The sequence below is a fragment of the Amphibalanus amphitrite genome, unplaced genomic scaffold, assembly GCF_019059575.1.
Source record: "Amphibalanus amphitrite isolate SeventyFive unplaced genomic scaffold, NRLGWU_Aamphi_draft 001042F_arrow, whole genome shotgun sequence".
Taxonomy (NCBI): Eukaryota; Metazoa; Arthropoda; class Thecostraca; order Balanomorpha; family Balanidae; genus Amphibalanus; species Amphibalanus amphitrite.
Window position 1 is genome coordinate 63,325 of NW_024882536.1, and position 22,327 is coordinate 85,651.

Sequence of the window (22,327 nt, forward strand, 5' to 3'; positions counted from 1 at the left end):
GTCCGTTTCCGACTGTCCACTGTATGTCTATGGGTGTATGTTGGGGACAGATCAGTGGTCTGTGCTCCGTCCGTTTCCGACTGTCCACTGTATGTCTATGGGTGTTTGTTGGGGACAGATCAGTGGTCTGTGCTCCGTCCGTTTCTGACTGTCCACTGATGTCTATGGGTGTATGTTGGGGACAGATCAGTGGTCTGTGCTCTGTCCGTTTCCGACTGTCCACTGTATGTCTATGGGTGTATGTTGGGGACAGATCAGTGGTCTGCGCTCCGTCCGTTTCCGACTGTCCACTGTATGTCTATGGGTATATGTTGGGGACAGCTGGTCAAGGGTGACCCGTGGAGCGGTTAAGAGTGTTTTTTCCAAGCAGAGGTTGCAAAACGCGGCACAGTGACTAAAGACGGATGCCGACCAGCGTGGCCCAGCGGCGCGTCTTTGGCATACTCTTACCTACCGATCCCTCTCCGGCGGTCGACCTGTAAAGGACTATCTGCCCTACGTATAGAACCAGCCTTTGTCCAGGCCAGTGCCAGCAGACTGATCTAAGTATTTATCGATGCGAGGGAACATTTATTGGACAGACGATATGAGCGAACATACGGTTAAACACCGGATTAACATGGATTTAAGTGCTTGTCCAAACATTGGACAAACACTTAACAGCGTTTGCCGTTGAGATTTTGATCGGCAATGCTACGTCCATTGCGCAGAGCGCTGTTTTTATAAAAACAACTTCAATAAAACACATGTGGCAGACACTAATCATGTACTTAAAGATGAAATAGACACGAGAACCACTAAGAGGACAGCAGAAGGGGTACTACCAAGGCTATGTAAACCGGTACTGCATTCAGTCACACAGCAGCTGTGGTCTGCTGAATGATAGTGATGGTGTGTGCCGTGTGCCCGAGGGCGGCGCCGGGACCCAGAGGCGACGTCACGGCAGGGGTTGTTTGTGGGGACTTCACGGCTTGGGTTGTTTGTCGGGACGTCACGGCTTGGGTTGTTTGTCGGGACGTCACGGCTTGGGTTGTTCGTCGGGACGTCACGGCTTGGGTTGTTTGTCGGGACGTCACGGCTGGGGTTGTTTGTCGGGACTTCACGGCTTGGGTTGTTTGTCGGCGGACGTGAGCTGTTTGATCAGTAGTTCGGTGGAGACCAGGATGCTCTGCGCCCGGCACGTCTTCCTGCACTCGCCCACGGTCCGGAAGTTGTTTGCGTTCCCGCCGCAGCCGCCGTAGGTGAATTTGGCGCAGCGTTTGCCGTTGAAGTAGTAGCGCGGGAAGGCCGCCAAGCACGGCCCGACCACCTTGGGCAGCCGGCAGAGTTTGGGTCGGCCGGCGCCGCAGCGCTGTCGGCACTCGGACAGCGTGCCGAAGTTGTTCCCGTTGGGGTCGCAGCCTCCCCAGTAGAACTTGAGGCACCTGTTCGCTTTGGCGGAGAAATAGTACCGGGGCATCCTGGCTTTACAGGGTCCCACCTTTTTAGGCCGAAGGCAGGGGTTGCATTGCTTGTTGCAGTCAGCGAGGGTCATGAAGTTGTTTCCGTTGGGGTCGCAGCCGCCCCAGCTAAATTCCATGCATTTTCCGTCCTTAGCTGAATAATAGAAGCGTGGGATCGCGGCCCTGCAGGGTCCTACTTTCAGCGGCTGCTCGCATGGTTTACCACAGCCGCTAGCACAACACTGCTTCTGGCAGTCCTTCAGGGACTCGAAGTTGTTTCCGTTGGGGTCGCAGCCTCCCCAGTAGAACTTGAGGCACCTGTTCTCTTTGGTGGAGAAATAGTACCGGGGCATCCTGGCTTTACAGGGTCCCACCTTTTTAGGCCGAAGGCAGGGGTTGCATTGCTTGTTGCAGTCAGCGAGGGTCATGAAGTTGTTTCCGTTGGGGTCGCAGCCGCCCCAGCTAAATTCCATGCATTTTCCGTCCTTAGCTGAATAATAGAAGCGTGGGATCGCGGCCCTGCAGGGTCCTACTTTCAGCGGCTGCTCGCATGGTTTACCACATCCGCGAGCACAACACTGCTTCTCGCAGTCCTTCAGGGACTCGAAGTTGTTTCCGTTGGGGTCGCAGCCTCCCCAGTTGAACTTCAGGCACCTGCCCTGTTTGGCCGAGAAGTACCAGCGCGGCACGAGAGCATCGCACGGGCCGATTTTGAGCGGCTGCTGGCACGGCTCCTCCTTCACGGTGGCGGAGGCGGCCGCGGCCAGGACAACCAGCAGTCCCAGCTGCATGGTGGCCATACGGACGGCGGGCGGGCGGACCGGGACCGGGCGGGGCTCTGAGCGAGCGGACCTGAGCACGACTCTGAGAGACGGGCGGACCGGGACCGGGCGCGACTCTCGGCGAGGTGAGACTGCGAGCGGCGGGCCCATCCACCGAGATATCACACCAGGGAAAGGTCACACGTGTCGCCAGATGTCATCGAGTGACGCTGAACGTCAAATAATCGGACCGACAATGAGCCATGCCTGAGCGGTAGACAGGGCTCCTCCACAAAGGCCGTTACAAAGAGCTGAGAGTGCCGCCGGAGCTCGGCCGAAGAGTGCCGCCGGAGCTCGGCCGAAGAGTGCCGCCGGAGCGCGGCTGAAGAGTGCCGCCGTTCGGACGTCCCCGCCGGGGTGCGGCAGGCGGCGCCACCGTGGGGCGGTCCATCGATACATCCATCCATCACATGGTCCATCGTCTCTGGTCATTCTTGGCGTGGCGGCTGACAGGCTCGCCCGACCTTTTGCCGCCCGTGGGCTGTGGGCTGTGAACTGTGGGCTGTGGGCTGTGGACGGTGGGATGCTGACCCCACCGTGGGCGCAGAGGCGACCCACTTGTATGACAGTCGGTGGCCGGGCCGTCACCGGCTCTGCACGTTGACGTGTGCTCAAACTGTCCGTCACCGGACGGCGATCAACTATCGGCTGTCGGGGGGGGAGGGGGGGGCGGACACGGGCTGTTGGTGGTGGTGGGGGGGGGGGGTGACCGGACACGGACTGTCGGGGGGGGGGGGAGGGGACCGGACACGGGCTGTCGGGGGTGACCGGACACGGGCTGTCGGGGGGGGGGGGCGGACACGGGCTGACCCGGGAGGTCACCGATGAGGTGACCTGTGAGACAAGCTTGTTAGTCGTCCTCCTGAGCTCATCTGTAGGTACCTTTTCCAACTCCCCGATTTCTGATTCCGGATTCCGATTTTATCTGGGAAGCTTTTAACGGAAAACTGTGATGCCTAAAATTACTTCACTGGCGTCATAAAATAAAGGTCATATCCTAATGCCACGTTGGGTTTATAATGCAAAAAAATGAATCATAGCAATCACCATTCACGTAACTGATGAACATTAGAGTCTGAGTGCTAGAAGATGAGATCGATCATATTGCTTCTCCTGACCGTGCTACTTAAATAAGCAGTTTTAGTACCTAGGCGTTTCCTTTGTGAATCCCTATATCGTGGAGGTCGCGTGACTGATCTGGAGAAGCTCATGTCAATGCAAAGTAGGTACAGGCCTTGGAATGTTTGATATCATGCTGTGATTCATTTCTTGGAAATAAGAACATTTTAGAATCGCACCTTTTTTAACGTAGTAAAGAATTTATTTTAAACCCATAGGTTAGTGACTTGAAAATGAGGTACGCCTATGACACGAGAGCTTCGACAAGCTTCGACGTTTTGCTTTGACAAGCTTTGACGAGCTTCGAGTCTTCAGTTCTTTCATGAAAGCGTTCCGAGCAAGGACGAAAAGAGTGGATGGTGGCACCTCTACTCCCCGTCGATCGGGGAGGGTTCCTAATTTGGAGTTTAGACAATGTCCGTGCCCTCCCCCCCCCCCGCCTCTCTGACCATAACCCGGCACTTATCCGCTGGCGCTTTTTGACGCGACTCACACCTCTAATGTGTTGTCCAAGTCCCAAGGTAACTGGTAAAAGTAGACCGTGCGCGGTTCCAGTTCGTGTGCTGCGGCACAGCCTACCCACCGGCGCTCGCTGCTAGTGACATCTATGTGCGAGAGTTGTAAGCTCGGCGCCCTCGCGTTCGGACGGGAGTTGCTTAGTCTGAAGTCTCGGTAAATCAATGATCAATAGCAGTTTTGTGGTCATTCGGTACCAGAGGAGCGCGGCAGACCATCGTGGCGGCGGGTCGGGGTCCGGTGGACGAGCGGGCCCGGTCGGCGGCACCGGCGGCCTCGACACCGCGGGTCGGCGGCCCGGCCGGCCGTCACACAGACAAAGAGGACGCCGAGATCGCCCCGGCGGTTCCCGCAGCCGGCAGAAAAGGCACCCCGACCTTTACGAATCGGGTCCGCCCCTCCTCTGCCCCTCCCGCACACTGCAATCGTGATGCCTCAGTTAGCACTTTTTACACGGCATATCGCACCAGACAGTGACATCCGCGCGTCAAACTTCGCATTGGGGCGCAATTGTCAAACGATTTCCCGGACAATAAAAGGTCTCTGTCAGTCAGTGCTGCGAATTCACTCGGACTCCTACGCAAAAATGACTTTCACTCCATCACATCCGATTTTGACTGAAATTTGCGCATTCTAACGACTCGTATTACATTAGTCTGCAGAACTTGACTTGGCACCTCCTCGGAAAAAGCCAGAGCTCTGGAAGAAACGACAGCGTTCTATGCACGACCATCCTCTGAGATTGGTAATATCGAGGTCATCGTACATACGTACATCCAGTCTTGAAAGCACCGCGCATTGGTGCGGTGTACCCATCAAGCCTGACTGAGGAAGGGCTGCTAAATTTGGGAGTCACCGAACCAATTGACATTCTCGTCCATCCCCCAGATCAATTTGTTTCATCAATTTCACATCCCTATCCATCCCCCAAGTCAATTGGTTCGGTGCCTCCTCTGCACACTGTAAGTTCATGACGTAACGGTGTCAATAAGCGGTTATTTTCTGACCAGACCTGTTAAGTTCGCGATGGGACTGCCGGTTCTTGATTAGACGATGGCGTTCGATGCCGCGTTCGAGATTAGATGGTTGCCAACCCAAACCGCTCACAGAATGCCCGTGAGACTGCGGTGTCCTGAGTGGAGCTCAGACAGTTCCTTTTAGGGGAGGCTGGCAACGAAGACGACTCCCAGACGTCATAGTGGAGAGAGGTGGAATTCCCTTCGTCATATTGTATTGTAGCAGTGCAAAGGCTCATCAGTGTCCAAAATCCAAACCGTGGTACAAAAAAAAAACGTAAGAAACGAGGTCCCCGACACCTCTAAAATCGCTCCCAGCGCACGACGCGCTTGACACAAGACTTCAAAAACAGCGCAACCAGCATTGCCAATCCCTCTGGCGAAATGCGCCAACAAAAACAATCGCAACATGAATGCCACAGAGGGAGTATCACGTGAAAACCTGACCAGCATTGAGACTCGCAGGCGCCAGCGACAGTGGCGTCACCTATACGGCGACAGGGGCGCCGCGCGGCGGCTAGTAGCGGTAGTGGTCGGGCTTGTAGGGGCCGTCGGCGGGCAGGCCGAGGTACTTGGCCTGGTCGTCGCTCAGTTTGGTCAGCTTGACGCCGAGGTGCTCCAGGTGCAGGGCGGCCACCTCCTCGTCCAGCTGCGGACGGGCACCGGTGATCAGACATCGGTCAGGCACACGCCGGTCGCTCCATGGTAAGGACACCGTTCAGACTTCAGACACCCGGACGGCCACAGGGCAGACACACCGGGACGGACACCGGTCCAGTCCACACGGGACGGACACCGGAACAGTCCACACGGGACGGACACCGGTCCACACGGGACGGAATCAGGGCAGACACACGGGACGGCCACCGGTCCACACGGGACGGCCACAGGACAGACACACCCGGACGGACACAGGACAGACACACCGGGACGGCCACAGGGCAGACACATGGGACGGACACTGGTCCACACGGGACGGACACCGGTCCACACGGGACGGCCACAGGACAGACACGGGACGGAAACAGCGCAGACACGGGACGGACACCGGTCCACACGGGACGGCCACAGGACAGACACGGGACGGCCACCGGTCCACACGGGACGGCCACAGGACAGACACGGGACGGCCACCGGTCCACACGGGACGGCCACAGGGCAGACACGGGACGGAAACAGCGCAGACACGGGACGGCCACAGGGCAGACACGGGACGGCCACAGGGCAGACACACCGGGACGGACACCGGTTCAATCGGGACGGCCACAGGACAGACACGGGACGGCCACCGGTCCACACGGGACGGCCTGAGGGCAGACACACGGGACGGCCACAGGGCAGACACACGGGACGGCCACCGGTCCACACGGGACGGACACCGGGCAAATACACCGGGACGGCCACAGGTCCACACGCCGGTCCACACGGGACGGCCACAGGGCAGACACACCGGGACGGCCACCGGTCCACACGGGACGGCCATAGGTAAGGCAAACACAGGGCTATGTCCATGGGGCGGAGAGCCACGCAACGAGACACAGGACAGTCCTGTAAATTGTAATGCAGCTAAATCCTCAGCACCCCTCCAAAGACAGCAGCAGCTAAGCCCTCGACCCGGGTGACCACTGACTGTGACCATTAACTTAAGTTGCCTTTCAGAGCTCCCCTACCGACTGAGAACTCAACACTCACTACCTATTCCAGACCCTTTTGGGGAGAAAGTGCCCGTCCCCTACTCCCCTGTGTCCACTTTAGTAAAGTAGTCTTTGTGTCCACTGACCTTTTTGGGCAGGAAGTGGACGCCGACCGGGTAGGCGCCCGGCTTGGTCCAGAGCTCGATCTGCGCCAGGGTCTGGTTGGTGAACGAGTTGGACATGACGAACGACGGGTGGCCGGTGGCGCAGCCCAGGTTCACCAGTCGGCCCTCGGCCAGCAGGATGATGTGGTTGCCGTTCTTCAGGCGGTACCGGTCCACCTGCCCGGGTGGGAGGGGAGGGGGGAGGGGGTCAGAGGGAGGATCTAACGGGGTGTGGAGCGGTCAGAGGTCGGTGAGACATTGCCAGCTGCCGGCGGGGGAGGGGTAGACAGACACCACCTACCGGGGTTAGCGGGGGGTGACACCACCTGCGCGGGGGGAGGGTTGAGGGCAACGAACAGCAGCATTTCAATAACAACAGGCCAGGTCAATGAAAATCTACATTGCTGCGTATATCAGCGAAAGTTTGTCTCTGATCCTTGCACACCGCCCGATTATGGGAAGTCACTGTTCCCAATCGCAGGCTGCCAACATTGTGTCCCTTTGTACCGACAAGGTGACAACTAACAAGCCATGAACGTTAGTTACAGGGTCGCTATTGGGCAGTTTTATCGCCATTACTAGGTCCATATTACTGGGTCTGGGTACAATTAGTACGCTGCTGGCCTAGTGGAGCCTCAGGGAGACGCACAGCGAGCCAACAGTACGGACAGCGGAGAGACTGCGACGCAGCAGTGCGCAGGAGCACCACAGCGTCAATCGGGGTAAGGCCACCGGGCTAAAACGATGCCGACTGACGCTCGCCCTTAATAACTCGTTTGTTTTAAGTTGCATTGTCATTCGACGCTATCAAAACCTCTAGCAAAAGTTCGCCGTAACCACAATCTCGCCCCCCCCCCCCTTCAGCTTCGGACAGGGCCTGAGGGCCACCGCCGTCCGCCAGTCTCGACACCTTCTCAATGACATATCTAAGGCCGCTTGATACCACAGCTCAAACCACCGCCCGGCCGGCCCGGCCCTCCTGCGCTCTGCCCCTCTCCCGTTCTCCCCGCTCTACCCACCTGGGGCTTAATGTTGATCTTCTCCACGGCGTTCTCGTCGAGCCAGATTTTCTGGATCTCGCAGTCAAAGTGTCCGATGTTGCAGACGATCGCGTCGTTCTTCATGTTGTTGAAGTGTTCGCCGGTGATGATGTCCTTGCAGCCGGTGGTGGTGACGAAGATGGACGCGCCGGCGGCCACCGCCTCAGACATGGTGGTCACCTGCGGTCACAGGGGTCATAGAGGTCACAAGAGGTCACAGGGGTCACAGATGTCACAGGGGTCATAGAGGTCACCTGAGGTCACAAAGGACACCATCTCCTCCATCGTGGTCACCTGATGTCACAGAGGTTACAGAGGTCACAGAGGTCACAGCGGACACCGTCTCCTCCATGGTAGTCACCTGGAGTCACAGCGGTTATAGAGATCACAAAGGTCACCTGAGGTCACGGCGGCCATAGAGGCCGGCCCGGACCGCGGCAGCTACTGAGGCATCGCTGGCCGGACGCACACAGCAACGTGGCGCAGCCGCGACACGCTTTGTCCGGACAGAACGGCATGGGACGGAAATATCATTGGGACAACGGCGACACAGCCTCACAAACTCGACAATGGTGACCCGACCTGACCTCTCCGCGGGGCGACCATTCAGTCAACGCAGCCATACGGGTCGCCGGTCAAAGGTAAAACAGACCACCAAACACTGGACAGCGGAGGCGGGCTGGCCCACTCCATACCAAACTCTGAATATGGCGAGTGTCTTATACTGCTCACCTCAAGTTTCATAACATATAATACTAGCACATAGAAGAAAATCTCACAACGAGCATACGAATACTTACCTTACGCAACTGAAACTCATGATAAGCATACTGAGCAGTGAGCATGGACCAGCGAAACACATAATACAATAGACAGTGCCAATGCATTCCGAAAAATATCAATTTCTAATAGGTTTCCCGTCTCACCTGGTAGCCCTCCATAGCGGCCTGCAGCGCGTTGATGGGGTCCACCTCGGTGATGATGACGCGCGCGCCGAACGCCTTCAGCGAGGAGGCCGAGCCCTTGCCGACGTCGCCGTAGCCGGCCACCACGCACGTCTTTCCGGCCAGCATCACATCCGTGGCGCGCTTAATGCCGTCCGTCAGCGACTCGCGGCAGCCGTACAGGTTGTCAAACTTGGACTGTGAACAGGGGGGGGGGGGAGGGTCAGTATTGGACGGGTGTCAGCGACTCGCGGCACCCGTACAGGTTGTCAAACTTGGACTGTGAAGGGGGGGGGGGGGTCAGTGACTCAGTATTGGTCGGGTGTCAGCGACTCGCGGCAGGCGTACAGGTTGTCAAACGTGGACTGTACACAAGGGGCAGTAGGGAGAGGCGGAGGGAACGTCAATTAAATTAGGGAAGGTATAGTCACTATATGACTATAACCTCTCGTACTCAAATTAATTCAACGTATCGATGGTACCAAAATTATAGTTAAAAATTGTAGTTGCAATTTCGGTAGGTACCGAAATTGCACCATTCATATTCGATATTACACAAAATGTTAAGTGCTTTAGTGCGATGATGCCAAGGTTCAACTGATCCAGCATCTCGATTGTAAGCTTTTCGTGTTGTCAGCTGCTTCCTTGGCAAAACAAATGATCGCAAAGTAAGTACAGCTCACACCAGCACCCCTCCTGCGGTTCCACTGTAACCTACCCTGGCTCCCCCGCTCCCCGCCCGTACCACCCCTCCTGCGGTTCCACTGTAACCTACCCTGGCTCTCCCCGCTCCCCGCCCATACCACCCCTCCTGCGGTTCCACTGTAACCTACCCTGGCTCTCCCCGCTCCCCGCCCGTACCAGCCCTCCTGCGGTTCCACCGTAGCCTACCCTGGCTCTCCGGCCGCCCCCCGCCCGTACCACCCCTCCTGCGGTTCCACTGTAACCTACCCTGGCTCCCCCGCTCCCTGCCCGTACCACCCCTCCTGCGGTTCCACTGTAACCTCCCCTGGCTCTCCCCACACCCCGCCCGTACCACCCCTCCTGCGGTTCCACAGTAACCTACCCTGGCTCTCCCCCGCTCCCCGCCCGTACCACCCCTCCTGCGGTTCCACTGTAACCTACCCTGGCTCTCCGGCCGCTCCCCGCCCGTACCTTGGTGACAGAGTCGTTGACGTTGATGGCGGGCACCTTCAGTTTGCCGGCGGCCATCATCTTGACCAGGTTGTGCACGCCGGTGGTGGTCTCCTCGGAGACGCCCTTGATGCCCTCCAGCAGCTGCGGGTACTTGTCGTGCACCAGGTTGGTCAGGTCGCCGCCGTCGTCCAGGATCATGTTCAGCGGCTGCCCGGAAGAGCGCGAGCGTTACATTGGGGTGACTGGTCGAGGGGTGACGTCGTATCCCGGCTGCGGCAGAGCGCGAGCGTTACACAGGGACCACTGGCCGAGGGGGGTGACGTCATATCCCGGCTGCGGCAGAGCGCGAGCGTTACACGGGGGCCACTGGCCGAGGGGTGTGACGTCATATCCCGGCTGCGGCAGAGCGCGAGCGTTACACGGGGGCCACTGGCCGCCGGAGTGGTGTGTGACGTCACAGGCCGACAATGACGACACAGGTGGGCGGCTGAGAGTAGGACACACGGACAACTGAACAGCTGTGCCAGTGTGCTGTACGCGTACTGCTGGCAGGGAATGACGCTCAGCATACACGTAACAGGTAGTAATGAGCAGGTGGAACTCGCTAAAACCATGTTCCTTCACTGTTCAGCTTCGTTAAAAGACTTCTTTCAATCCCAAATCTTGAGGGATCAAATCACCAAATCAAATCGCACTTAGTCTACCCCGAAGATTCCCTCCGCTGTAAACTGTAGTGTACAGCACAGTATACCGATAAGCAAAGCGAGTGTGTGTAGTTGGTCGTCGGTCACCTTTCCGTCCTTGAAGTAGAGCGTCTGCACGATGCACCACTCGTACTCCTCGTCCGTCTCGCCCTTCCATGCGTACACGGGCACGCCGGTAACGGCAATGGCCGCCGCCGCGTGGTCCTGCGTGCTGAAAATGTTGCAGCTCGACCACTGGACCTGTCCGACGGATCAGAGGGCGGTGTCACGGGCGGCGGGGACTCGGGATCCAACAGCCGGGGCTGCGAGGCTATTACATACTCTGGGACTGAGCAACTGAAACCGTTTACGCTCTTAAATGATAGAAAGAATGCAAAATGTAACATTATAAGTCAACTGATAATGTTTTTTCTCCGCGGTGAGGGCGAGCGCCGCCCATGTGATTGCGTCATACCGCCCGCTCGTCAGGTCCGCATGACCTGAGCCCGGGTCATTCGCGCTCGCAGCGCCGCCGAGAGCAGTCAGCCACTGAGCCGTGGGCTGAGCGCGGCGCTTCCTGCTTTTCGTGACGTGTCGTGTTTTTTTCGACACTGCTGCTGCTTGACAGCACTGGAGGTGAGGTGTCTTGGAGATCGCATTAGTGATAACTATGTCGATGCCTTTGCGGCCGCATTGCCGATCAGCAGATATTGCATCTAGATTCTTTGCTTGGACTTGACTTTCCAAGTCTGACTGGTTTCATCGCTGATGACATCTTAATGTTTCGCGTTACGTGCGAGCTTGACAGTCTGTGCTGTGCGCGCAATATTCTCGGCCCTCCGGTCTACCTCGTCAACCTCCGGTCTAGCAGCATGATTTTCGCATTTTAGGAGGCTCGTTTGTAAATTACCTAAGTACCTATAGGTAGCACCAATCAAGCAAAATCTAACTTCTCGCTGAGTTTTGAGCTGCATGGGACGGTCTAATTCCGTCCCCGCCTACCGGTTTCCTTCCCCGTCTGTGCCGTGGACGGTCGCCAGCCGCATCAGCTGCTCATGCCTCGGGGCATTTATCGGCGTCTGGTGCCTGGCCGGCGCGGCCCGGACACTAGTCCGGCCGACCTGCCCACTGGGCCCCCGGGGCATTGACCTACTGACCTCTCTCCCGCATGAGGCGATTCGCATTGACCAGATTCGGACGCAGATACATAAGTGAGTGATGGACAAATAACTTACAGCTACATCACTACAGCTATTACAGCAGCCTGGCATGAAAATTTTGCGATGGATTAGTACATATGAGCTTTTCCACCGCTGCATTGGCGTCTCAGTGCATCGCTTGCCTCAACCTCGGTCGTCTCCGGGCGTTTTGCAAAATAAAAAAAAAATAATAAAACTCTGGTAACACAAAGTAGCCTTGGGTAACACGACTCATTATGCATTGCTGCCTCAGTACAGGGCTCGCTTAACGCGTGCCCCGTGCGTCTATGGTTTGCTTTTTTTCTCTAACGAGCAGAAATGAGCAGAAGTACGCGTCACTTGGCAATATTATTCCATTAGTAGTCAAGTTCCGGTTGTCTCCGGCACACAGGGCAGCCTGACGCATTAAATGCTGCGTTTTCTGGCATGAGACAGCAGCATAAAGGCCTCTCAATTGCACTGGCTCAGGACATGTTGGATTTTTCTCCGGCCATGCCAAGTGTTACCGGCTATTACTTAGAGTACGCCATGTTGGCACGCCACATACCACATTTTTAGGTAACACAAGTTGGCTTGTTTGTCCGGTCATTTTATCGGCATTGCCGGTTCTTCGTATTAAACGGCAGACTATGTAAAGAAAAGGCTGCACTATTTGCGACTTTTCCGTCGTTTATAGGCATCACAGCTGCGTTGTCGGCTCAGTGCATATTATCAGTATATATATAAGTATATATATAAGTATATGAATAACTTGTTTATGCTACGGTCGCACCCGAGTCCGGTGCTGCCGCCTTGTTAATGGCAAACCAGTAAAATACTGGTCAAATTTCAGTAGCATATTCAGCTAGCGCTGCGTTTGAGTCGAGCGCGCGTTCAAAGCGTTGTCGTCTCAGGGTCTAGCTAGCATAGGCTCCGGTCGACTCCGGTGCTGCCGCCTTGTTAATGGCAAACCAATAAAAGGGTCGAGCTAGCATAGGCTCCGGTCGACTCCGGTGCTGCCGCCTTGTTAATGGCAAACCAATAAAATACGTACTACTGGTCAAATTTCCGTAACACATTTCACAGCTGCGTTGTCGGCTTAGTGCAGTCTCGGCTCCGGTCGTCTCCGGTGCAGCCGTCGGAGAAATTAGTACGTAGGTATCTCCCGGCCGTTTCCATAGCCCAATGCGTAATACCTCGTTAGAAGCACATAGGATAATTTGCACTCGATATCTTAAATATCTCAAACAAATTATTAAAGTAATGAAATGTCCAGTAGAGCATAGCATCTCTCAAATTCAGTAACTCATCAGCTCAGTATATATAGCTCGCTTATGCTCCCGTCGTTCCCGGTACTGCCGAATGCCGGCTGCAATACCAGAGCTATGTTTGAGCCCCCAGACAGAGTTTTCTCTCAAACTACATGCATTATCCGGGTGTGTCACTTGACGGTTTTTGCGTCACGCCTCTAGCAATGCAATCGTTGTCTTCGTATACGAAGACAACGTTACGAAGGCAATGCTATACGGAGCTGCTTTCCGCTTATGTCTTACCCCAGTCATACCGACTTTAACCTGCTGAGTCAAACTGGCTTTTTATCTCAAGTTTAATAACAAGTGTCTCAATGATGTCGTTTCAATGCAGAGCTTGATTATGAGCCGGTCGTCTCCGGTATCGCCTGCTTATGGCCTTGCATAGTCCGGTCGTCTCCGGTATAGCCTGCTTATGACCTTGCATAGTCCGGTCGTCTCCGGTATAGCCTGCTTATGACCTTGCATAGTTCGGTCGTCTCCGGTATCGCCTGCTCATGGCCTTGCATAGTCCGGTCGTCTCCGGTATCGCCTGCTCATGGCCTTTGCATAGTCCGGTCGTCTCCGGTATTGCCTGCTTATGGCCTTGCATAGTCCGGTCGTCTCCATTATCGCCTGCTCATGGCCTTGCATAGTCCGGTCGTCTCCGGTATAGCCTGCTTATGGCCTTGCATAGTCCGGTCGTCTCCATTATCGCCTGCTCATGGCCTTGCATAGTCCGGTCGTCTCCGGTATCGCCTGCTCATAGCCTTGCATAGTCCGGTCGTCTCCGGTATCACCCAAGCCTGTGTGAAATGCGCATTACTGGTCAATCATCGGAAACTTATGGCCTTGCACCTATGGCCTTGCACCTAAATCAGTCGTCTCCGATGTCGCCGATGCTTATGGCCTTGTAAATATGTATAGTCCGGTCGTCTCCGGTATGGTCTGCTTATGGCTTTGCACCTAGTCCGGTCGTCTTAGTATCGACTGGCTTATGACCTTGCATAGTCAACGCTGTTGCATAACGCATTATACCGCCCGCTTAGGGCATAATTGCAAGGCAAAGCGGAACAAGCGAACGTGTCGGTGATAAGCGTTTCCACTGTCTCCTGCGGCGCCAGACACAACAGGTCGCCCTGTTCATCGGCGGCAACGATATCGCACGCAGGGTATTCCAGCAGCTTGAGCTCCTCTGCAGCAGGTTGAGGAGCTCTGCATGGCTGCAATTGCTCTATGAGCTGAATCAGTTATATAGTTCGCGTATACCCCGTCATGCTCAGAGACAATCTTCGGAACGCTCGCGCTTTTACCCCCGGGCCTGTTTCTCTGGGGCGGGATGGTGTCCACCCTTCGAAGATATAGGGCGAAGGGCTCTGGAAGCGTTCTTACCTACCCTTGTTGAATTTAAGATTGGGCACAGGCAATGAGCTAGCAGAGGAACATGACAGTGAGCAGTGCCAGTGTGTGCTACTTTCGTGAGGTGTGTTGCAGTACGCATGATGTGGAACATATGATGTGAGCATGATTTCTGTCTTTTTCATGCCTGCCACGAGTCCGCCTGATCGACACACCCAAAGCCTCGGCGTCAACACGCAGCAGCCGGCCTGACAAGCACACCTCGTCCAGCGTCGCTCCGCAGAGCACAAGGGGCGCCCTCAGGGGCTGCACAGCGCCCAGAGGCAACTCCGTCGCCGCTATGCCCCGACGTTCTCCTGTCCGGCCAAGCAGAGATCCTGCACTGGCTGACGCAGTAGCATCTCTGAGGACTGCTCAGTACCCAGCTACACTCGTCCGCTACACCAGCAGCCCCTGCCGATACCATCGCGATCAGCAAAAAGCAGCTGCACGGGATAGTCGTCGGGATGTTTCAGGCAGCCATCGCGGCCGCTGCACCAGCTGTCATCCCCGTCCCATCTACGCAGCACACGTCGTCGGGACCATCTCTAGGTCTCGAGTAGCCGGCGCAGTTCCGGAGGAGACGAACACCCAGGTAATACCTCAGGTTCAGCGACATGCCTTTAAAATTAGATATAAAAAATAACAATTACAATGTGTGTCCGCGGACATCACTTTTAGTGTATCAGCTATCAGATACAACATCGAGAGCCACCGTTTTGTCAATCTTGACAACTGGTTTTGTACCTCTGATCCTCGCTATGAGGAGTCTGTAGTGTCGGCACCTTCAGCGTTGTGGGTGGTCTTCTGCAGCCAAGCCATCCATACGCGTCATCCAGACATTCGCAGTCAGTAGTCTTTGTCCGATATACGGGTGGTTACTTGAGCCCATCCTGAGAATGTCGCTCACATGCGTCAAGTCAGCTTTCTCTCAGCTCCCGGCATGGGGCTCTCCTGGAGGGAATATGACAAGTGGTTAACACGCGCTAGTGAGCTCCCTCCACACCTGTACAGTGTACACAGTGGGGCGAATCTGATGCTATTTCGCCAATCTGGCTCAACTCCACTGGCCGCGGCATCACCACTCACCAGCGTATCAGCAAGGTAGGAGCTGGGGCGTTCGGGGCGCGGAGTTCTCAACTCCTGTGTTTCCGGTGGATGCACGCACGGCCGCTGCCACTACAGCCACTCCTGGCGTGTCTGCCGCGGAAACCACGGCGCTCTCCGCTGCCCCCGCCGCAACGCCATTCGCAGCCAGCGGCCGGTCACCCCTCACGCCGCCCTACTCGCTCCTAGGGAATAGCAGACGACCCGCTGGCAGAGTGCCCGCCATCAGCGTGCCACATGTCGTTCTTCGTGAGCTTCTTAGTAGCTATAACTTATTTCTTGCGCCCTATGTTGGTGTAAGACTTCGAAAACTGCTTCATAACTGGATGTTTGGGCGCCCATTATAGTGGATGCATATGTCAATTGCGATAGACGCGCGGGTCGGATTGCCGGTCCTGCTTCCTCAAGCAGTCAATGGATAAGAAAGTTTGTCCCGAGCAGACTTATTCCCGAAAACGCCGGGGATGTAACACTTTAACCGCTACCTCTCCCTTCCGGAGGCCGATCTGTTAATGAATTTATCCCCACCTTATAAGTTAGAACACAGACACTTAGAAATATGACCCCCAAATATAGCTGACTCATAGACAATCCTCTCGAACGGATGGTTTCTGTGCTGATATTTTTTTCAAAGACGGCATTCATGACGTCTCTGAATTCGCTTCAGCGCATGTGCAGCGAGCTCCACGTTCCTTTTTGCTCTAGCAAGGCAAAGGAGCCCTACCGTATCCTCACATTCCCACGTAAAGAATGTTTTACATTCCAAGTTCTTAATGAGTACTGTAGATACATCAGCATGAGTGCGTCCATCGGGCAGAAAGTGAAGCTCCAGTGTGATCACCGGGGTAGGACGGATTAGGCTCGCTATTAACGCTTAAAAATCTCCCCTATCGCGACGTTCAAATCTTACATTGGTTTCATAACTTGCGTGCGTGGGTGGATCGGCCTTGGGAGTGTTTTCCTACGCCGAACGTATGATCTGCACCAAGGCACGTTCCGTCCGCACCATCGCATGGCGGTCAGAAAGACAGCACGTTTGGATCTCAGGGCATGGCCGATGATGTTGGTCCTTTTTGCCCAGGCCATGGGACTGGGGCTACCACGTCCCCGTAATCCATAGAAGTGTTCATGGCAGTAGCGCTGGCTCCTGCTACGACACGAGCCTATCACGCTGTCTGAAAGGAGCAGAACTTTCATCGGGAGTCGGCTTCTGACAGCCTGTTTCTAGTCCGCGTCACAAATGTTGACAACCTTTGGCCAAGCAGAGTTTTGCGTACTGCAATGCTTTTGCTAGAGCTGGGACAGCTATGTAACGCTCGCCGGCAAGTCACCATGTTTCGTTCAAATTGCTCAACGTTCCATGCCATTTTCACGCTGTTTTTTTGCCCCTCTCCGTCGCGGCGAAATGGTCCGTTGCGGGCTACAGGAACATACTGGTGCACGTGCAGTGCCATTGAGTCCTGGCCACGACGCAGTTGTAGTATTCCGTGCTTCTTCCCGTGCTCTCTTTCCGGTGCGTGTTAGTCGCCATGCTCCACTGAGCGTTGGTCGTTGTGCCAGTTTGGCCAGAGGATTCATGTAAGCGATTCTCCTGGCTCTCTTGCCGTGCACTGGTCCGAAAGGAAAGGTTGCCAGTTCCGCCAGCCGAACTTTCTCTTTGCACTGTTCAGCCGTGCGCTGGTCCAAGATTGGTGCCAGTTACGCCGGCCGATTTTTCGTTGCACTGCTCAGCTGTGCGCTGGTGCCAGTTACGCTGGCCGATTTTTCGTTGCACTGCTCAGCCGTGCGCTGGTCCAAGATTGGTGCCAGTTTCGCCGGCCGATTTTTCATTGCACTGCTCAGCCGTACGCTGGTCCAAGAAAGGTGCCAGTCTCGCCGCTACACTGCTCAGCCGTGCGCTGGTCCAAGATTGGTGCCAGTTTCGCCGGCCGATTTTTCATTGCACTGCTCAGCCGTACGCTGGTCCAAGAAAGGTGCCAGTCTCGCCGCTACACTGTTCAGCCGTGCGCTGGTCCAAGATTGGTGCCAGTTACGCCGGCCGATTTTTCGTTGCACTGCTCAGCCGTGCGCTGGTCCAAGATTGGTGCCAGTTTCGCCGGCCGATTTTTCATTGCACTGCTCAGCCGTACGCTGGTCCAAGAAAGGTGCCAGTCTCGCCGCTACACTGCTCAGCCGTGCGCTGGTCCAAGATTGGTGCCAGTTACGCCGGCCGATTTTTCGTTGTAATGCTCAGCCGTGCGCTGGTCCAAGATTGGTGCCAGTTACGCCGCTACACCGCTCATGCAGCTGCGCGCTGGTCCAAGTTTGGTGCCAGTTACGCCAGCCGAAATTCGCGACACGAATGTTCTGTAGTCCCTGTTCTGCTGATCTCCCCCGTGCTATAGCAGCGCATTACTCTCAACGTAATGTAACTCGCTAGGGCTTCCGTGTATGCAGCAGATGTAGTTTTGCTAATTTGCAAGCACGCTGCGTGTGTTGCGGACCATGTGCTGGTGTTGAAGCGAGCTGCGTCTCACGCGCTCCTCAGTTACCGTTTGCGGCTATTGTATGTTGTGTGCCGGACATGCGCCGGGTGAATGCATTTGTTTTACTTTTATGCAAATTTTTATCTGCACTTAATTTTGCTAAGCTTACCTGCCTACGCATCGTTCTCGGGTTCGTGGGGTAATGGGCTTTTCCTCACCCAAAGGCATTGTTGGAGTGCACAATACATAGACCCATAATCACAACAACGCCTTTGCGAGCTCGAACGAAGCGTAGAAATGTAACATTATAAGTCAACTGATAATGTTTTTTCTCCGCGGTGAGGGCGAGCGCCGCCCATGTGATTGCGTCATACCGCCCGCTCGTCAGGTCCGCATGACCTGAGCCCGGGTCATTCGCGCTCGCAGCGCCGCCGAGAGCAGTCAGCCACTGAGCCGTGGGCTGAGCGCGGCGCTTCCTGCTTTTCGCCATCCACCTCCCCTCCGCCACCGACGCGACTGTATTTTATCATTCGTGTAATTGTGCAGCTTCGCGTACATGCTTGATGCGTTGTGCAATGTACATACCCTCGTCTTCGGCTATGTATTGTGGGCTTTTCCTCACCCAAAGGCATTGTTGGAGTGCACAATACATAGACCCATAATCACAACAACGCCTTTGCGAGCTCGAACGAAGCGTAGAAAAAACATTGGTCATTGTGTTCCGTTCCAACTCGCCCAGAAAACGGCATCTCCTCGCAGGATGCTACTGTCACAAAGCACGGCCTCAAGAGTTCAAATACAAATTCAACATAGCCTTACCCGGTGTGCAATGTGCATACACATTGCACATATGCCGCCAAACCTGTGCCAATATAGTCTGGTCCAAGGTGAATGCGACAGTTCGCGGGACTCAAACCATTCAATGCATCGGTTCGCCCTCTCGCGGCGCCCCACCACCAGCGCCCCAGGGCCCAGAGTGTCTGACCTCCCTCCCCTTCCCAACCTCTGCGGCTCAGTGACCTCTGCGTCCAGTGACCTCCCCCCCCCCACCTCTGCGCCCAGTGACATCCCCCTCCCCACCTCTGCGTCCAGTGACCTCTGCACCCAGTGACCTCAGCGTCCAGTGACCTCCCCTCCCCTCCCCCACCTCTGCGTCCAGTGACCTCCCCTCCCCCACCTCTGCGTCCAGTGACCTCTGCGCCCAGTGACCTCTCCCCCCACATCTGCACCCAGTGACCTCTGCGCCCAGTGACCTCCCTCCCCCACCTCATCGTCCAGTGACCTCATCGTCCAGTGACCTCTGCGCCCAGTGACCTCTGCGCCCAGTGACCTCCCCTCCCCCTACCTCCGCCCCGAGCTCGGTCAGTGTCTCGATGAGGACGGCCGTCTGGATGGTCATGTGCAGGCAGCCGGCGATGCGCGCGCCCTTCAGCGGCTGCGACGGGCCGTACTTCTTGCGCAGCGTCATCAGGCCGGGCATCTCGTTTTCGGCCATGATGATCTCCTTTCGGCCCCACTCGGCCAGCTTGATGTCGGCTGCGGGCGGGGAGGGGGGAGGGTCAGGTCAGGGGAGCTACCCGCGCGGGGAGGGGCGGGGGCGGGTCAGGGGAGCTTCCCGTGCTGGGAGGGGCGGGCGTTGCCAGGGGAGCTGCCCGCGCGGGGAGGGGCGGAGTCAGGTCAGGGGAGCTGCCCGCGCGGGACGGGACAGGCCGGGGTGCATAGGGGAGCTGCCCGCGCGTGACTGCGCCAGGGGCGTGTACTAGGGGAGCACAGTAGACGGGTGCAGCACAGTGGGGAGAAGACACGGTCAGAGAACGAACCGGTTATAATGTCTCCAGCTGCCCGAATTCCTGAACAGTTAACTGTCAGTTAGTGGCGATAGTACTGTCGATGCTTCTGCGGAGCGCAGACGATGAGGTGAAAATACTAATTTTCGTAAAAATAGCAAAGGGCCTTTATGACTTATACTAGATGGTATCGGCCCTCTCAAACGTTAAGCAATTTAGTCAGTCTTTCTACGAAAAACATTGGGCTCTGGGAATGGGCGTGTCTACGCAAAAAAACGCAAGTTGCGTCCAGATCTGTCCGGATCTAACCAGTATAAACAAGAACCATCCGGACTAAGCTGGATGTGTCCGGAATGATCTGACAGAATCCAGATGTATCCAGATAAAACAAGCATTGCGCCCCATGGCATTGATCACATAACTATATGACGAAGATGCCCATTAGTGTCAATGGCACGCAGCGCAGACGAAGGCATGGTGGGGAGTCTCCCATCAAGGCGCTCCGATAAAAAAATGGCTTATAATAAATATTCAATAGCGCATGTAAATATACAATATCAACGTTTATTACATTCTCGTAGCAGTCCAAAAGTTCTGACATTTCTTGCTTTAATTCGGTGCCCACCAAACTTTAATTCGGTGCCCACCAAACGAGCTTAAAGACAGAGGCGGTAGGTACCCAGAGGAGGAAAAAACAGTTACCTACCGCCGCCCCTGACACAAAACTAACAGTCATGTAGGGCTGGAGCCTATCATATGCCCTCAGAGGTCCAGAGGTCGGCGCCGCCTGGTGAGACTCAGCACGGGCCTGTCCTCTGTCTGTAGGTACTGTAAACGGGGGGCCGGCTGGCAGCCATACACACAGAACTCGCCCAGCGAGTGACCGTGACGGACGGGGGGGGGGGGGGGCAGCCGTCCGACCACGCCCCCTCTCCGGTGTTTGGATAGCTGCCATTCTGTATATGGTATGACTATTGTATACGCGGCATAGGTATACATCCCCGGTCTCGGGTCACAGACTCTCCTGTTCCCGCGTACATGGTGTGACGCGGTACATAGTACATACAGTATAACGCGGTGTATGCGATATTACCTACGCGGCCCCCGAGTTGGTCGACAGTTATCGTGTTTAAGAGCCCAAGTATGAAGGAAGCAACAAACACGACAGACGGTAGGTGCCGCCGGTGCCTACATCCGGCACACCGTACCGCCGGTCAGCGGTACACCCGGTCAGCGGTACCGCCCGTACCCCGTACCTACACTGCACCGGTCAGCGGTACCACCGGTACACTCAGCGGTCCACCCAGTCAGCGGCACACCCAGTCAGCGGCACACCCAGTACGAACAGCCAGCCCACGGTACCGCCGGTAAATACACCCATTTCGTGGTACACCCGGCCAGCGCTACCACCCGTGCCCCGTACCTACACCGGTCAGCGGTACCATCGGTAAAATCAGCGGTACACCCGGTCAGCGCCCGCAGCGGTACACCCGGTCAGCGGTACACCCGATACGAACAGCCAGCCCACGGTACCGCCGGTACATACACCCATTTCGTGGTACACCCGGTCAGCAGTACAGCCGGTATATTGATATACAGCCGGCCAGCGGTACCGCCCAGGGTACATTGAGTGAAGTACCGCCCACCGTTACCGCCAGCGCACCACTGACCCTGAACTGGCCCCGAGTGGGTCCTGGTACACCGTTAGCGGGAGGTCAGTCACCTCAGCAGGGGTCGGCTCAGCTCAGTCACATACCGGCCGCCGGAGATGAGAAGCCGTCCTCACCCACGGTAGGTGAAGGCGCCGATCGAGAGAAAGGGAGGCGTGGTCTATTGCAACTTCAAAACATTACTGGCACGACCGGCACTGCCACGGCCCAGGATAATATGATAAAGATCGCTCGCTGCATTTATCCCAATCGGTGATCCACATCCTATCACTCATACATTATGCCACCAGGCATAAATGACAAAAGGACTGAGACATAAGTGACCTCAGGGTTCCAGGTAAACTAATGTTTTTTCACAAACGAATGTAACGCATCAGCATTGCAACAATGACTGTCAAAGGGCATCAGCACGTGTCGGGTGCCACGTGGCAAGTCAGAGGTGTAGACTGTAGATGCGATAAATACTGAGCCACTCACCAACTTTGTACGCGGGTTTATCTCCAGCCATCTTGGCAAAGTTGAAGTAATCGACGTTGAACACGTGTTAGCACGTCGCCAGTTCCCCGTGACGCACGAACACCGCCAGTTGGAACTCGAGAAAGGGGCGAAACGCGGCGGCTCTGGCCCTTTTATGCTTTTGAGCACGAAGATGTTATAACCTAGTTCATTGGTCAGAGGCCATCCTAAGCAGCCAATCAAAATGTACCTTTGTGGGAATTGTATCACGCGAGCAGCAACAGCTGAGCAAATTGTACGCCTATTTATACTATTTCTTGGCAGATACTTGGCGAAATATTCGAAAAGTTTTTACTATTTGCAAATTAAATTCAATACTTTCTAGTTATTTATTAATTTCAAGATCAAAAATGCTTAAAAGCCGCTATTCATATAGATGACACAGTTTTTATTTGGAAAAT

General features: G+C 55.6%; 2 protein-coding genes across 2 annotated transcripts; both read right to left on the bottom strand.

Annotated features, from left to right (window-relative positions):
* Positions 1-549: 549 nt before the first annotated feature.
* LOC122369506 (actinia tenebrosa protease inhibitors-like) lies at positions 550-2,623 on the bottom strand. The gene has a single exon (XM_043344301.1). The coding sequence runs from the start codon at positions 2,372-2,374 to the stop codon at positions 1,100-1,102; it is 1,275 nt and encodes a 424-aa protein (XP_043200236.1). The 5' UTR covers positions 2,375-2,623; the 3' UTR covers positions 550-1,099.
* Positions 2,624-5,112: 2,489 nt separating this feature from the next.
* Positions 5,113-22,177, bottom strand: LOC122369493 (adenosylhomocysteinase-like). Its single transcript, XM_043344284.1, has 8 exons — positions 21,888-22,177; positions 19,299-19,489; positions 10,625-10,777; positions 9,852-10,040; positions 8,679-8,894; positions 7,732-7,932; positions 6,695-6,889; positions 5,113-5,563 (listed from the first exon to the last, which is right to left on the bottom strand). Exons 1-8 carry the CDS (start codon positions 21,916-21,918, stop codon positions 5,432-5,434), a joined length of 1,308 nt encoding a protein of 435 aa, XP_043200219.1. The 5' UTR covers positions 21,919-22,177; the 3' UTR covers positions 5,113-5,431.
* Between the last annotated feature and the right edge of the window lie 150 nt (positions 22,178-22,327).